The sequence below is a fragment of the Scardinius erythrophthalmus genome (genome assembly GCF_964197995.2).
Source record: "Scardinius erythrophthalmus genome assembly, chromosome: 5".
In the NCBI taxonomy this organism is placed as follows: domain Eukaryota; kingdom Metazoa; phylum Chordata; class Actinopteri; order Cypriniformes; family Leuciscidae; genus Scardinius; species Scardinius erythrophthalmus.
The window spans coordinates 43,775,273-43,791,589 of NC_138225.1; the positions used below are offsets into that span (position 1 = coordinate 43,775,273).

At 37.9% G+C, this 16,317-nt stretch overlaps 1 protein-coding gene across 1 annotated transcript; it reads right to left on the reverse strand.

The window, feature by feature from the left end:
• Positions 1-241: 241 nt before the first annotated feature.
• gna14 (guanine nucleotide binding protein (G protein), alpha 14) lies at positions 242-9,202 on the reverse strand. The gene is made up of 7 exons (XM_081366463.1): positions 9,078-9,202; positions 6,471-6,655; positions 6,175-6,329; positions 2,412-2,540; positions 2,204-2,333; positions 1,617-1,770; positions 242-729 (listed from the first exon to the last, which is right to left on the reverse strand). Exons 1-7 carry the CDS (start codon positions 9,196-9,198, stop codon positions 539-541), a joined length of 1,065 nt encoding a protein of 354 aa, XP_081222589.1. The 5' UTR covers positions 9,199-9,202; the 3' UTR covers positions 242-538.
• Between the last annotated feature and the right edge of the window lie 7,115 nt (positions 9,203-16,317).

Consider the following 16,317-nt stretch of genomic DNA (forward strand, 5'->3'; position numbering starts at 1 on the left):
TGGAATGGCTGAGACGGCCACATGAAGTGTTAATGAAAATATAGCACTCATTTACCTAATACCACACATTTAGGGTTTGTCTCTGGAGTAGGCTTAGTATACTGGGAAGTTTTTGGATAGGTTGATGGCAAGTTGGCAGGGTCAGAAATCACTGATATTACTGAAAAATAATTAATTGAATTGCTGGTTGTGTTTTTAAATAACATTTAATCAATTTTTCACATTTATTCTGCATGGGACTATCAAGCATAATATGGGTTTTAGTATAATTAGAAAAATGCTGTCATGAAGGAAAGAAAAAAAAGTCCCTGGAAATCCAGAGGGTAAATACTAAGAACAAAACTAAAGAGAAAATTCACCCAAATATTTATTTTTTTGAGTAGACTTTCCCTTTAATTTCCACCAATGCAATAAGAATTCACAAAGTGCGCTTTTGTCATGATCTCAGCACTCACACACAGATCACATTCACATTTTCACTGACTCAGAGGTAAAAAAAAAAAATCAATCTAGCCATATAAAAAAGCACTTTTATCACCTAACTCAAGTTAAATGTGGACAGGATGTTCCGCAGAATGGTGTCCTTCACAGCGTTAAAAACAAAGCGGATATTTTCAGTGTCGGTTGCACATGTGAAATGTGCATAGATGCGTTTATTTGTGTCCCTGTTCTGTTCCTCATACATACTCAAGATGAACTTCATTGCGGCATCTGCATCATTTTGAGGGCCTGTTGAGTAAGCAGATAACACAGATTTCATTATGTCTGTGGAGTTCAGTGGCACTGCAGCAGTGTTGGGGAGTAACAAAAACATTTTCAGTATTATGATATAGTTCAAACCAGAGTAATGTAGCTTTTATTTTTATATATATCATCATTTCATTGCTTTTAAAATAGCTTTCCCCACACTGCACTCTAGAATATTTACCACAATAAATGACATCTTATACCAATTTATTTTTATTTAGTAAACACTGCATAAAATAAGACTTGTCAGAGAATGTGTCTTTTAAGTCAGTATGAAACGGAAGTTGCGATAGTTTTTCTTCATTATATGACGTATATCCAAGTAAAACGGCTTCTTGAACTATACGTTTTTTTGGAAGGGACTTGATTTTGTCCATCAAGAATTGATTAGATCATTGGATTGTTGTTGTTTGCTAATTGCTGCGATCTCACGTAAGTGACAGGTTGCTGAACGGGAGGTTTTGGTCCTGTCCTCACGCCAGTGACACCATCATAAGAGAATAAAAGAGATGACGTTGTCAGGGGCAGGGGGAATTATTTTTATTAAAGATTACAAGGGCACATGAATTAAAAAATAATAATAATTATGTGCACAGATAAATCATTTAAAATAAATACTGCAATATTCCATAGAAACATTTTGTTCCAGTGTACTGGCAGATTTTTTCTCTTCACTTAAATTGGTTTTACCATGTTTATACCTAAAACAAGTGGAAAATCTGCCAGTTTGGAAAGACAAATTACTTATGCAGTGTTGCTTCTCAAGTAAATGGACCTTGTTTAAATCATTTTTAGATATTTTAACTGAAAAATAAGACAAAAATGCTTGTTAAGAATAGGAATTTAAGCCATGTTGTTGGCACTCCAACCTGTGTACTGTGGAAAATACGTTTTAAGGTCTGACTTTAAGATCTTCTCCTTCAGGATATCTGTCTTATTGAGGAAGAGGATGATAGATGACTCCTGGAACCAGGGGTAAGAGATGATTGTCTTAAAAAGTGCCTTACTCTCCTCCATGCGGTTCTGTGGTGGTAGAACATCATATCAACAAAATAAACCACCATGAGTCCAGAGTTTATCTGTCAAATGAATCACCTATGATGTAATGATGGCAAATCTTAAAGGAATAGTTCACTTTAAAATGAAAATTCTGTCACCCTCATGTTGTTTCAAACCTGTATGAATTTCTTTCTTCTGCTGAACACAAAGGAAGATATTTAGAAGAATGTCAGTAACCAGACAGTTTCTGGGTCCCATTGACTTCCATAGTATATTTTTTTCCTGGTTACTGACATTCTTCTAAATATCTTCCTTTCTGTTCAGCAGAAGAAAGAAACTCATACAGGTTTGAAACAACATGAGGGTGAGAATATGATGACAGAATTTTCATTTTAAAGTGAACTATTCCTTTAATAAACCATAAGAGCTATTCGAGAATGCAAGGAAGTGGACTAACCTCATTCGCACACTCATATAAGACCTGATCGTACTCGCTCAGAGCCACCAGGTAGATGATGGAAGTAACGTTTTCAAAACAATGGATCCACTTCCGTCTTTCTGACTTTTGGCCTCCGACGTCAACCATTCTGCAGCAACAGCAGGGATTTTATAATTTACAAAATGGGTAACAGTCGTCTTCACACCACCAATAAATGAAGAGTTACCTGAAAATGACAGTCTGAAGGTCAAAGATGTACTCAATGATGCCTGTGGTTGGAACTCGGACTCGTAGAATATCCTGCAGAGTCGGCAAGTAAAAAGCTGCAGATATTCTGTCAATTTCATCAAGGTAACTAGTAAAGAGAGAGAGAGAGAGAGAAAATATCTTAAAATATCTTTAAAATGATTTGTCTTGAACCCAATGAACACCAAAGCTCACCAAACTGAGAATTAAGCATATTTCAGATTTGCTTGATAAAGAGAAAACATTTGTCCTTAAATTACCAAGCATATGCCATATTAATTTTCTGGTTTCATAGATCTGTACTAAAAAATTCACTCATTCAAGGCATACATTTTATCAGTTCATGAATTCCCTAGGAATCAAACTTAGTGTCATGCTGTACAGTCTGAACGATACAGGTATTGAAAATAGCAAAGAGCAGTTTTCTTCTCAATTGTAAGTAGAGCTCTTACAAAAAGCACTATAACACAGTGATAGTATCAGGTGGTAAATAGCAGGTTTTTTCATATATGCTAAGTCAAGTCAAGTTTAATAGGGTTCAATACAATAGTAATTGTTTCAATACAGCTTCACAATAATAAACAGGAAATTACATTTTAGCTCGCCAGATGTAGGACAGTTCTGCTTCATTTGTTTTGTTTACCCTTACGAAAAAGAAGTTTATTCAAGTGTTCTATTAGTATACTTCTTTTAAACTAAAAATAAGAAAGTTTACTTTCAGTCTACTTTTTATATACTTCTCAGAAATATACTTTATGTACTTCTCAGAAATATACTTCAAATTGCACTTATACTGAGAGAAAAGTCCAAGTATATTTAGCCTATACTTGTTGATCGATACTTAAAAGTATAATTAAGTATTCTAAGTATTTTTGGCTTGTACTTGTGTTTACCATTTTAATTGAGTAGCTTATTAAATACTTTTTTAAAAACACAATATTACACAGCGTCTTATAAACTAACATGTTCAGCTTTATATAACAAAGTTTCGGTTGGAATAGCTTATAGAGTAAATAAAATAAGCATGGAAAATAAGTTTATTCAAGTGTTAGTATACTTCTTTTAAACTAAAAAGAAGAAAGCATACTTTCAGTCTACATTTTATATACTTCTCAAAAATATACTTAAATACACTTAAGTGTACTTGACTTATACTGAGAGAAAAGTTCAAGTATATTTGGCCTCTACTTGTACTCAATCTTTTGATCGGGATATACTTAAAATTTTAATTATTCAAAGTATACTTGGCTTGTAGTTGTGTTAACTCTTTTGATCGTGTAGCCTATTAAATATACTTTTTTACATTGTTTTTCATATAGTCTTATGAAACTTTGTTTGAAAATATTGATTAAAATGTTGATATAGAACAGATATGTTTCTAATTCTGCGTATCTGAATTTTTGTGTAGGCTAGTCCACTGGTAGTGTACATATTTACTTTAATTCAACTTTTCCCCACCATTGACTGAATTTTCCAGCTATCCATGTTTTCACTGGTATACGATATAGGGAGCGCTATGACAGTTCTAGTACAGAATCTCTGGATCAAAACACAGGAGAAGAAGAAGCTGAACCATGTGATAGAAGATTGCTCACTCAAATGTAAAATAATGTGATCATCAAACATTAAACAGCTTGTAAATCTAAACTGCTTAATGTTTCCAAATTAAATGAAGCGTAGGCCTAACCCATGAAGAGAAAACGACTGTGAATCTTTGGGGGTGTTGGACTCGATCTGCTCCACCTGTGTTTTGATCATCGTTCTGGATCTGATCAAGGCGTAGTCTTTGACAAATATGTGATTTTCTCAACTATTTTCTCAACATTTTAACAAAATGTTGCCTTTCTTTATGAAACTTACTGACATTCAAGTGTTGATAAAAAAGGATGAAGCTAATAAAATGTTTTTAAAATTAAAGTAGAGTTAAAGGTATTTTTCAAGTATAAAATATAATATTTGAACATAGTAGTATACTGTAGGCCTACTGCAACAGCAAAAATTGTATATAAATAGTAAACTGTAAGTATAATGTTAAGTTCACTTAAAGAAAACTTGTAGAATAAAACTACTTAACTAGTAGTTTACTGAGAGTACATTTAAAGAAAACTTGTAGAATAAAACTACTAAACTAGTAGTTTACTGAGAGTACACTAAAAGAGTAAAAATAATATATAAATGGTAGCCTGGTTAACACCAGACCCTTCTCAGTGAGTGTAGGGTCTGGAGAAGCTATGTAGACAAATTATTTCCAAAGGGGCGTCACCAACCGACGTAGCTCAAATTCCTCTGGGCGCAATTGGATAGAACCAATCAGAACGATAAAGCACTGTAAACCCAGATTTTGTTTCTAATCAAACTTACGAGTAATCATTACTTATTCTTTTATGTTTAGTAAAAACCTGCTATCATTACTAAACAACATTAGTTGTTTGTACTATTTAGCACTAATCATGTTAAGCTGAGATAATGTTAAGCTTCTGTAAGGGAGGGGCGTGGCCTATTTAAACAGGTGACAGTGCGCAGAGTGTGCCATTGCAAGATTGAACCGAAGTCGAACATTACCAGCTTAACTTATTACTAAACAGACTGACTTTATTTCTATCAGACGTCTACAAAATATCTAGTTGAGAATCAACAGAGGTTTAGATGTTGATTATTTATTGTTTCATTTGTAGTCACCATGATGGTGAAAGGTGTTGGCTTTAGTTGGGCTCTAGCCTTTGATATTTAAACATTGTTCTCTGACTGCTATAACTGTGAATTTAAAAGGCACAATAGTTATAGCAAAAAGCTAAGAATAATGTGATCTATTAATCTCCTTCAGCGTCGCTGCGCTGTCGGCATCATGTAAATCTCTCCTCAAACATTTATGATTGGTGTCAAAATGGTGAACTATAAGTATGATGTTAAGTTCTCTTGAAGAATTCTACTAGTTTAGTAGTTTTATACTACAAGTTTCTTTAAGTGAACTTAACATCATGCTTATAGTTTACCATTTATATATTATTTTTACTCTTTTAGTGTACTCTAAGTAAACTTGTAGTATAAAACTACTAAACTAGTAGTTTACTGAGAGTACACTAAAAGAGTAAAAATAATATATAAATGGTAAACTATAAGCATGATGTTAAGTTCACTTAAAGAAAACTTGTAGTATAAAACTATCAAACTAGTAGTTTACTGAGAGTACATTAAAAGAAAACTAGTTGTGCACTTGAAGTTTACTACTGTTACACTTATAGTACACTTAAACATATACTTTTATATACTTCAAGTGGGCCAATTTAGTCCCAAGCGGTATTAAAATAGTACACTTACAAGTTTACTACTAGTACATATTGATATTAGTATACTTACTACATAAAGTATACTTAAAAATATACTTGAACATTACTCAAGTATACTTCATAAAATTAACTTGAAGTATACTTTTTTTTTGTAAGGGTATGGCTGACATGCGGCATTGCTATGGCTTAATTGTGGCCCAAATCTGGCAAACAGGAGCGGACCGCTCAAGTGCCATCATTCCACGCGGTATGTGGGCCAGATGAAAGTGTCAAGTGTGGGCCGGATCTGGGCCACAGCAATTTTGCTATCTGGTATTCATTTCAATAACTGTAAAGTTCACTCATTGTGAAACAAGTTCAAATCAAAACAAAAAACAATTGCATTACCATGGTGCACGTCTACAATATAATGGTTATTTTTGTTAGTGTCAGAAATGAAATATTCACTGCACTTACTATTTGGTAGAGTCTGACAGCTGGAACTCTCTCCTGCGTTCGAAGCATTTCTGCAGGCCTTGGTCTTTCCACATACTCTTGATGGCTTCAGCATATTTAGCCTCCAGTGACAGTACTGTTTCGGGGATCACATTTTTAAGCATTGCAGCATATGTCTACAACACACAGATAGATTTCAGTCTTCTCTCGTTCTTTTTTTTTTTTTTGAGGGGAGAGATAATACATGTTTAGTTAGATATTATATATGAATTTGTTGAATAAAACATATGCTTTGTCTTAGAATTCCTGGTGCATACTGTGTTTTTTCCATCAGCAAAGGGGATGTTCAGGTTCTCCATTGCTTGAAGCATGCTGTGGATGGAAACAATGATATTTTGGAAGACCAGCTTGGCAAAGGCCCTCCTGTCTTCCTCACTGTAGCCGCTGCCATGTATAATTCTCATCTGCTTGATGAAAGTGCTCTTCCCGCTCTCCCCTGTGCCTGTGGAGGAACATGGAAAGTTTTATCTGTGAGACATAATGCATTAGATTTTTGTGTAGCTACTTGAAAAGTTTCTTGTGGGAGAAAGCTGTTCCATTAGCATTAAAAGATAGTTTAAAAGATAATTCATCCTGTCACTTAAACCTTCTTATTTTGCAGCTTTATCTGGTCACCATATAGTTTCATTTTATGGAAAATAATAGCTTTTGGACTAAGTGTCTCTATTTGTGTTCCATGAGGAAACATACTTTACATATATTATGGTGAGTAAATGATGACAGAGATAAGGGTTAGGTTTCTTTTTTGGGTAATTATTCACTTAAATATAAATGGCATAGCTTCAAAGACCTAGTGGACTACTGCAGTGTGTTCACGACTCACTGCTCCTAATGTGTGTGCACTAACTTGGATGGATTAAATGCAGAGGACAAATTCCGAGTATGGGTTACCATACTTGGCATTCACGTCACTTCACTTTATTGCTGCTCCCTTTTTTTCATCTCAGTTTTGAATTCCACTTTGCTCTGATGTTTTTTATTTTTAAAGGTATGTAATTCATACAGAAAATATTCCTGTTCTTGAGGAACCTGATGGTGCAGTATGTTGAGGATAAGACTGCAGGGCTAATAGTTATCATACTCATCTTTTCTTTACCCACATATAATTTGAAACCAGTTTTATTTTCTTTCCGTGGAACACAAAAGTAGACATTTTGACCAGTTCACAATCAATAAAGCAAACAGAACAGAACAAAACAAAACCAAACGAAACAAAAAAAAAACTTTTATTTATTCCAGAATATTCCAAAGGTCAGGCAAAGCAATCAAATATTCCAAAGCAGTTTGAGAACTTTTTGTTATAAACAGATCATAATCCATTCATCCATTTTCCAAATCACTTGCTGGATGCTGGAGCCTTTCCCAGCATCTCAGGTCATGGGCAGATAAACACCCTGGACAGATGGCCAATCCATCACAGGGCTAAACAGACTGAAATATTGCTTCATTGTTCACTAATAATTGTCCAAAGTTGTCTTCTAAATTTGGTGTGTAGCGAAAACGCAACATGGCCAATCTTCAAAATATCTCCCTTTTTTCACGAGTTCACACTTACATACAATTAGAGGGGGTAAAGTTTAATGCGTATTTGATAAATAAATGAATGACAGATTTGTGTGTGTTGGGGGGAGGGGAGGCTAGGTGAACAATCTGTTTATAATATTACTGTTCTAACTGTTATTTTGCAGGCAGCCAACTTTACCAACAATTCTCTCACACAAAAGGATCTATTCACTCATGCTCATTTTTAGAAACGCATAAAGACCAGACAAAGACTTCTAGTATGGATTTACTAGTTTGCATATTTGCCGGATATAAACATTGTGTCATCAAAATGGTCTGCCAGTAAGGTGTGAATCATTTGTATATGATTTGTATTAATATGAAACCATAGTTAAACTATATTTAGACACAACTTTTCAATATAATAATCTATAGACTGCAATACATCAACTGAAATCATTTTTATTGTGATTGTTATTTTTGTGTCTCTGTTTGAGGCCGTCAAAAGCATATTTTACTTGACTACTAAATAGTATGGACAAAACCACGTAACCACGTAATAGTAACACAAAACCACGTGTGATGCCACCCACAAATAAATCATTCCAACATCGCAGCTCTGCATACTGATCTTTTACATGTCAAACAGGTCTGACAAATGGGAATTTTGTTGAAAGGGTGTAGATTCCTATCACAATTATAACAAGGAAACACTGGATAAGCTCATTCATCTGTTATTTTATTAAACTAGTATCAACTTAACTGATCAGAAACAGACTGAAACTAAAATATAACATAAAAAATAACTACACACCAAGGAAAACATAAAAGAATCTGAATCACATTAATAAATGCTTGATTAAAAGTTGTTGACATGCTGGAGCTGATCCTATCACTATCCTATGCGTGAGGAATTCACAGAATGTTCTTGTTTGCATGCTTACCCTGACATGCTTACTTGCATTTCTGATTCATTAAGAATAGAAAAAAATAATGCCATACTGTATGAGATGTGTATGAATGAATAACTTTCCATTGACATCTTTTTGCATGTTTTTGCATGTGACCACTAACAGTTAGAGGAAATATGTCATCTAAAGATCTGAAGAGTGAATTTCATAAACTAAAAAAAATATTGTATAAAAGTTGTAGCACATATCATCTGACATTGTGTAATTGTGTAAACATTTAGTAAATAAATGATTGTTTAAAGGTTATTCAATTAGGATGCTGAACGACTGGAATGATTGATATTTACCATTACAAATTTTTAGGTGTCAATAAAAATAAATCTACATACATAAACAAACAAACAAACAAACAAACAAACAAACAAACAAAAAACCCAAGAAAGCACATACCTAAAAGCAAAAGTTTCAGTTGTCGGGCTGCATCCTTTTTGTCCATTCTAAGCTGTCTCTCAATTTCATGGTGAATCCTGGCACATTCTCTGTCTTCACCTGACATGCAGCAGTCCCCCATCCTGGACAGCTTGAACCTCCTCCAGTACTTTGCAGTTAATGCATTCATCACCTCACTCAGCAGTGTTAAAAGAGCTGTCTTCAAGAAACTCTATAGGAACACGCCTACCTCAGGAGAGGCTTGATGCATTGTAATTTACAGGTGAAGTTTCTTCCTCATTCAATGGGTGGGTTGTGTCACGTAAGGCATTTGTTTCCTTTTTCCTCTGCACTAATGTCAGTTGCTCTCTGCTTGTTAAATAATTATTAACAAAAAGTATGACTTTCTTCAGTGTAAAAGAAAATTCAACTTCCATTTTGTCAGACAAACTCTGTTTGATTGAACTATCGAATGTGGAAAAAGTTGGCATTACATAAAGTATTAAAGTCGATTTTTGACCATTTACTTTGACCAACTTAAAATATTAAACAGCAAGAGTTTAAGTTTGGTGTTATATACAAATTGCTGTGGCAGAAGTAATTTGAAATAACCATTTCAGTTTTATACAAGTTAAACAAACTAAGAATGTTCTATAGCACTATTATATCAATGCTCATCCCAGTAAACACAGAACGTTGACACAACATACCCAACCTTCTAACAACGTTTTAACAACATGGCCAAAAGGTTGCCATAACTACGTTGTGTGGTGAAGGTTGTTATAGAATGGGTTCATTCCGCCCAGCAGGGAGTCCGAGTTTTACAGGAGGTACTCCATGATCCCAAGAAAGGATGGGATGGCTTCGTCCGATTTTAGATCTGTGCTGTAGGGAAGCTCAATAAAAAATCAAGATGCTTACTCTTAAGCAAGTCATGTCACAATTCAGGTCGAGGACTGATTTGTCACGTTAGATCTAAAGGACGCATACTTCCACATATCCATCCTTCCACAACACAGGAAGTTCCTGAGGTTCGCTTTCAGGGGCGAAGCGTACCAATATTGTGTTATTCCTTTCATTGGCCAGCCACTGTAAAGCAGTTTCAAAAACTTTTAGGTCTGATGGCAGTAGCATCCAACGTTATACCTTGCGGCCTGTTGTACACAAGACCGTTGGAGTGGTGGCTCAGGACCAAGGGGTTCTCCCTGAGAGGAAACCCACTCCGCATGATCAAGGTCACGCAACAATGCCTTTGTACCTCAGTTATGTGGAAAGAACCTTGGTTCCTGTCCCAAGAGCCCGTGCTGGGAGCTCCTTGTCGTCGCGTCATGCTAACGACGGATGCTTCCCTCACGGGTTGGGGGGCGATCATGAGTGGTCGCCCATCCCAAGGTCTGTGGTAGGACCATCATCTCTTGTGGTATATCAACTGTCTAGAAATGTTGGCGGTGTTCCAGGCTCTGACATAAGGGGCCATCATGTGCTTGTTTGGTAAGACAATGCATCGGTGGTCTCCTATACAAACCATCAGGGGGGTCTGTGATCGGGCCCCTTATACAAGCTGGACCACCAGATCCTCCTGTGGGCCCAGGGGAAGCTACTTTCTTTGAGAGCGATATATATCCCAGGGTACTTAAATCAGGGGGCAGACATCCTGTCGAGGCAGGGGCTGAGGCACGGGGAGTGGAAACTCCACCCCAAGGTGGTGGAGCTCCTTTGGGAGAACCTCGGTCGAGCCGAGGCCAACCTGTTCGCAACCCAAGAGACCACACATTGTCCACTGTGGTTCTTACTCAACCATCCAGCCCCTCTGGGGTGGGACGCTATGGTGCAGACATGGCCGAGGTCACATCTGTACGCATTTCCCTGATTGCTCTTGTGATGGATTTTTTAATTAATAAAATAGTAAACTGCATCAAACTAATCATAACTCTAACATCTAACATTCTAACACTTTGAAACACAATGTACTAAGACTTTCTGTTCTTTGGCTAAATGTATGTGTGCCCTTTCAGAAAACTTGTGACTTTGAGTGTGTGTGTGTATAATAACAAATAGGGGAAATTAAACTAGACAGATGACTAGATTTGATTATGAAGGAATCGGGCTTGTATATGAAAACCAATGTACAAGCTCCCTCTTCAGGGACAAGCTCCCTCTTCGCTCCCTCTTCAGGGAACTAGGGTTGCATACGTAACCGAGACCATTTCTATTGTTACTTTTGTTCCCTGATGGAGAGAAGAAGACGTGATGTCGATGACTGACACTAGGGGTAGCAATTTGGAGCCCCAAACACCTCTGATACTTTGAGAAAAGGCTGATGAGAATTGGCGAGAGGAATTTGCATGCTACTCCAACAGACATAAGGACGTGCATCACTCATTCAGGTTTGTGCTGAGGGGCCGAGACAGTGTCCCAGCTATTTCAGCATGCACTTCAGCGTTTTGGCAGTAGGATTTTGGCAGTTTGAAACCAAGTCTCGTTCCCTCCATCAGGAAAGAAAGGTCAGAATAGTAACCGAGACTTTCCCAATCTGTTGGTCACTTAGACGTAGTGTTGATGACTGACACTAGGAGTCCACCAGGGAAAATGCCACAACAGCTGAACCATGTTACTAGGTTTTGGTGGTGCATGTGTCGGCAAGCCCCGCATGCCGGGTAACAAAGGCACTCGCAACATCGTAACCTACTCAACACCCCACAGAGCAGAGGGTCTCGGGCGAGTAAGCGGGTGCATATCAGCGCGAGATGGATCTGGAAGCACTAGCCAATTGTGTAACAGAGAGACTGTGGCTGTGTAGCTCGACCAAGTGAAGGAGGTATGTGATTGTAACAAAATCCCTATCAAAAATGTCCCTACTAAGGGCACACTTATCAAGATGGTTACATTGATGGTTATATTGAGTCGATTGATGCTGTAATTGAAAGCGAGGACGAAGATGTAGCAAAGCACTATTTGTATTCAAAGTTTTTGTTCATGGAGGCGCAGGGAGAGAGAGAGAGGCTTAGATAAACAAAATGAATGAAGCAGCTGGTGATGAGACAGAGAGACTAAATAAACAAAAAAAGAACAAAGGAAGTAAAGTGGCAAAAGTACACAAACTGTTTCCAGAAATGCAGGCTCATCCATGCAGTCATGATGAAATGGCCACCAAAGTATTGGTTCAGAACAGTCAAGTGATGTTGTCAGGCAGAAATGAAGAGAGACACCAGCAGCAGAGGGGCGGAGAGAAACAGAGATATATGAGATGGTTAAATTCCAGAGAGGGTCAGAAAAGGTCAAAACAACCCTCCTGAGCTTACAGCCAATGGAAGATTCAGCTACAGAAAAGAATGCAGAACTTGTCAGGAGAAAGGTGCACAAGATTGGAAAAAACTCATTGGTCCTAGATGTATAGTTGACTGCTTCAACTTCAGATGTAAGGTGTGCCTGTGGAGGCGCTCAGGGACACAGTCTCAGCTCATCATCAATGAGGAATGGAAAAATATTTGCTTTCCCCACATTGTGACACGCAGCCAGAGTGAGCTGCTGGACGAAGGGGAAACCCTCTTTGGCCAAGTGGCAAACCAAACCGATAACCCTTCTCTGAATGGGTAGAGTTGAAATTCCAATTAGGGTTGAAAAGAGGGGCCCAGGCAAAACTCCTGGTGCCTGTGCTCCTCTCAAGTGAGCAAGGCGTAGAGCAGCCTCCAATCATAAGCTATAATGTTTTTCAGCAGCTGGTAACAAAGTTAAGCCATCATATGTCTCCATATCAAAACCACTACACAAAGAGGTAAAAGAATATGTGGAAGAATATGTGAAAGACCTTTTGAATAAAGGATGGATTCAGAAGTCTTGCTCTTCTTATGCATCTCCGATCGTCTGTGTATGGAAGAAAGATGGTAGCTTAAGCCAATGTATAGAGTCCCGTGAGCTCAAGTGCAAATCTATCCCAGACAGTCACCCTATCCCATGGGTACAGGACATGCTAAACAGTTTAAGTGGAAGTGCATGGTTCTCGCTCCTGGATCAGGGGAAGGCGTATCATCAAGTGTTCGTGGAGGAGGGCTGCTGCCTCTTTAGACCTAGGCAACACCGTAGGCCTATATGCTTATTATAATTAATTTCATGAAAACACAAACATTTTCAATAATTAGGCAGATTATGAGGCAAACTGAAATGATTATATCCAGACTTGGTGGAATTTGGGAAAGTGCGACTCATAGACTAGTGTCGCACACAAAATAGCTGTTGTCAGCCTATTCCTGCTTTTTGTTTTTGTTGCAGTCCCTGTTGAAAATCCCAACTCGCAAAAACAGGTAGTGCTAAATGGCAAGATAAACTTTGTTGCATGATCTGCAAGTTCTAGAAATTTGTGTCTGGTTTGAACCCAGAAGGAGCCTGTTTGATGAATCTGAATGTAGTGTTTACATGAACGCTAAACGTGATCGGGTTGATGTGCCCATTTTTATGTCACAAGCTTCAAAACGGAATAGATTTTTTGACGTGCGCACACTGCATGAATATACAGAGTTTCCTGCTGTTTGCGCATACTAAATATTCTCTTACATTGGTTCTTTATTTGTTTTAAACAGCAGACTTAATAGTCTGATCATAATTTGGAGACAATGAGCATATGAACCGTTGTGCTATGCTGCTTAGGCTATATTTATCACGCATTAAAAATCCCCCTTCCCGCGCCTAAAAGCAGTCGTATGTGGATGAGAGTCTGAAACAAGGATTGGTGGGATTTTGTCCTGCTCCACTTCACAGACGCGGAGTGAAAAGAGAATTTGAGGATGACGGGACACTCTTTTAAAATGACACTTTATTCAACAGGAAGAACAGCTCGTTCAGCGCGTCATCATTACGCTATTTCAACGTCATTGCACACGCACAGTCCTTCAGTTTCGGTTTTCAATCCGATCAAGTGTTTACATGTCCTCTCGACATGTAGTTAAGGAATAAACTTAGGATTAGTTAAGGAATAAACCACCCCTTTCAATCCAATCGAAATTTTATTTGGATCGAGCTCAATCAGATCGATTAAGGAAGGCTTTTCAGCCTGATTGAGCCGTCAATACGATTATTAACAAATTATTTGGTTGCATGTAAACGTAGTCTGTTGCAACGAGCGTTTTGTGAAGCTCACTTATTGGCTGTGCCGGTGTAACATCGAGAACACAGAGAAAGTCTCGCGACCCCCTATAGAATGATCCGGGACCTACTAGTGGGTCGCGACCCACTGGTTGAGAAACACTGGTTTAGACTAAAAAAGTACATTTCTCAAAATATTTTATGTTCCACAAAAGAAAGTCAGTCAATATGAGGGTGAGCAAATACTTTAACCTTTTTTTTCTTCTCCTCGTGCACCTTGACTAACACTGGAGATCATGTTACATGCTGTACAAGGAACTTGTAGCATTACACCTCATGCTCAAAATGCCAATTATCAAAACTTGTTGGCTGACTGGTTTTAGAGAGATTTTAGGCACTTTTCAGATTGCCAGATTAGGAGCCAAGCTAAACCATCTATGATAAGGTCAAAACAACTAAGACCAGCAACCCTGCTTAGACTGTTTTGAGAGCAGTTTTTGTTTGTTTGTTTGTTTGTTTGTTTGTTTGTTTGTTTGTTTGTTTGTTTGTTTGTTTGTTTGTTTGTTTGTTTGTTTGTTTGTTTGTTTGGTTGGTTGGTTGTTGTTGTTTTTTTGTGTTTTTTTTTCTTTCTTTTTTTGATGACCTGATATGGCGCAAAATTAACATTTTAAGAAGAAGATGACTATGCTAATACTAGTTTTATAACATTTGAAAGGCAAAGTCAGAGAAAATGCTAGTAGCATAACCATAGATGGTTATGCAAATGAGAATATATAATATGTCCTCATTCAAGCGTTTTATATACAATAAGTTCTTATTTAAGCGCTTCACACAATGTGTAAATGTCACCCAGATCATCAGCTTGCAAATCCAAGAGATTTTTAAATGAAGGGTGTAAAATGCATCAATGTGATAATGAAATTTTAAAGATTGATTATGAATTTTTATAATCAATTATAATGACTAATTATGCTCAGTGTTAGAAAGAAGGTTTGAATGCACTCTAGCAATAGACTGAGAACTGAGGAAACAAGCATGCTCTTTATTAAGAAAGTTTACCGAAATTAGCTTTCTGCATTATTTATAATTGTGTGCATCCAGGTGAGCAGAATACATGCTTTTGTTTTGGCTGTTAACAATTGTTAAATTAACACATTTTTATTTGTCAATTATTATGAAGAGTAACTGAGATTTTTATGACAACCCAAATAAACAAAAAATAAATAAAAATATTTCAATAAATAACCTCAGGTAAAGGACTGGATGTTACAATCCCGGAATCCACGTATCCCAAGATGGTTATACTATAAGCTGAAAATAGGAAAGATATATTGAGACAACTGCCGAGGATTACTGGCTTCACTGGGGTCATCTGGTGGGCACCCTCCTTCACGAGGTTTTCGATGATTAACCCACAACACCTCCAGAGGGCTCATCGGCAACACCTAGCATCCCAGGTGTGCCCCCCTCAGCTTGTGATCCCCCCTTGCTCAACTACTAGTAGTAATAATAGTAGTAATATTCTTCTTGTTGGAATTTGAGTAGCCAAAAGCACGCTTGCATGCCTTTCCTCCGGTGGCCCTGCTCCCGCAGGTCATTAGCCAGATCAGGGAAGACAGATGGTTGGTCCTCCATTTGGCCCCGCTCTAGCAGAGACAGTCGTGATTCCCCGGCATGGTGCAGCTGCTGACGGCAATTCCCTGGCCTATTCCGCTGCGGAGGGATTTCCTCTCCCAAACGGGCGGCTCAATCTGGCACCCTCAGCCGGAACTATGGAGCCTTCATTTGTGGCTCCTTGATGGGGACCTTCGCACCAATCTCGAAGTGTGATGAAAGGAACCTAAGATGTAGGAGCCCAATCACCCCAAGGTGTCTCTACACTCTTAAGTGATCTGTCTTTTCCAAATGGTGCGCAGTCCAAATTCATGACTCTGTAACTTGTGACGTGGCATCAATTCTTGCCTTTCAGCAAGAGTGGCTGGGCGACGGGCGGGCTCCATCCAGACTCAAGGTTTATGTGTCGGCCCAGACAGCAACATTGTGTCGGCCCAGATCCGGCCCACATCTGGTACACATGTATTCCACATGTACCAGATGTGTACCGGATCTGGGCGGACACTATGTTGCTGTCTGGGGGCTATTCTGCCCTACAAAGGCAAAAGACCTTAAGTCGCTAGAGTGT

Coding starts and splice junctions, on each gene's coding strand:
- gna14 (XM_081366463.1), bottom strand. CDS start 9,198: ATGGGGGACTGCTGCATGTCAGGTGAAGACAGAGAATGTGCCAGGATT. Junction 6,656..9,077: donor ACTGAAACTTTTGCTTTTAG/GTATGTGCTTTC, acceptor GTTCCTCCACAG/GCACAGGGGAGAGCGGGAAG. Junction 2,334..2,411: donor CTTCAGACTGTCATTTTCAG/GTAACTCTTCAT, acceptor CTGTTGCTGCAG/AATGGTTGACGTCGGAGGCC.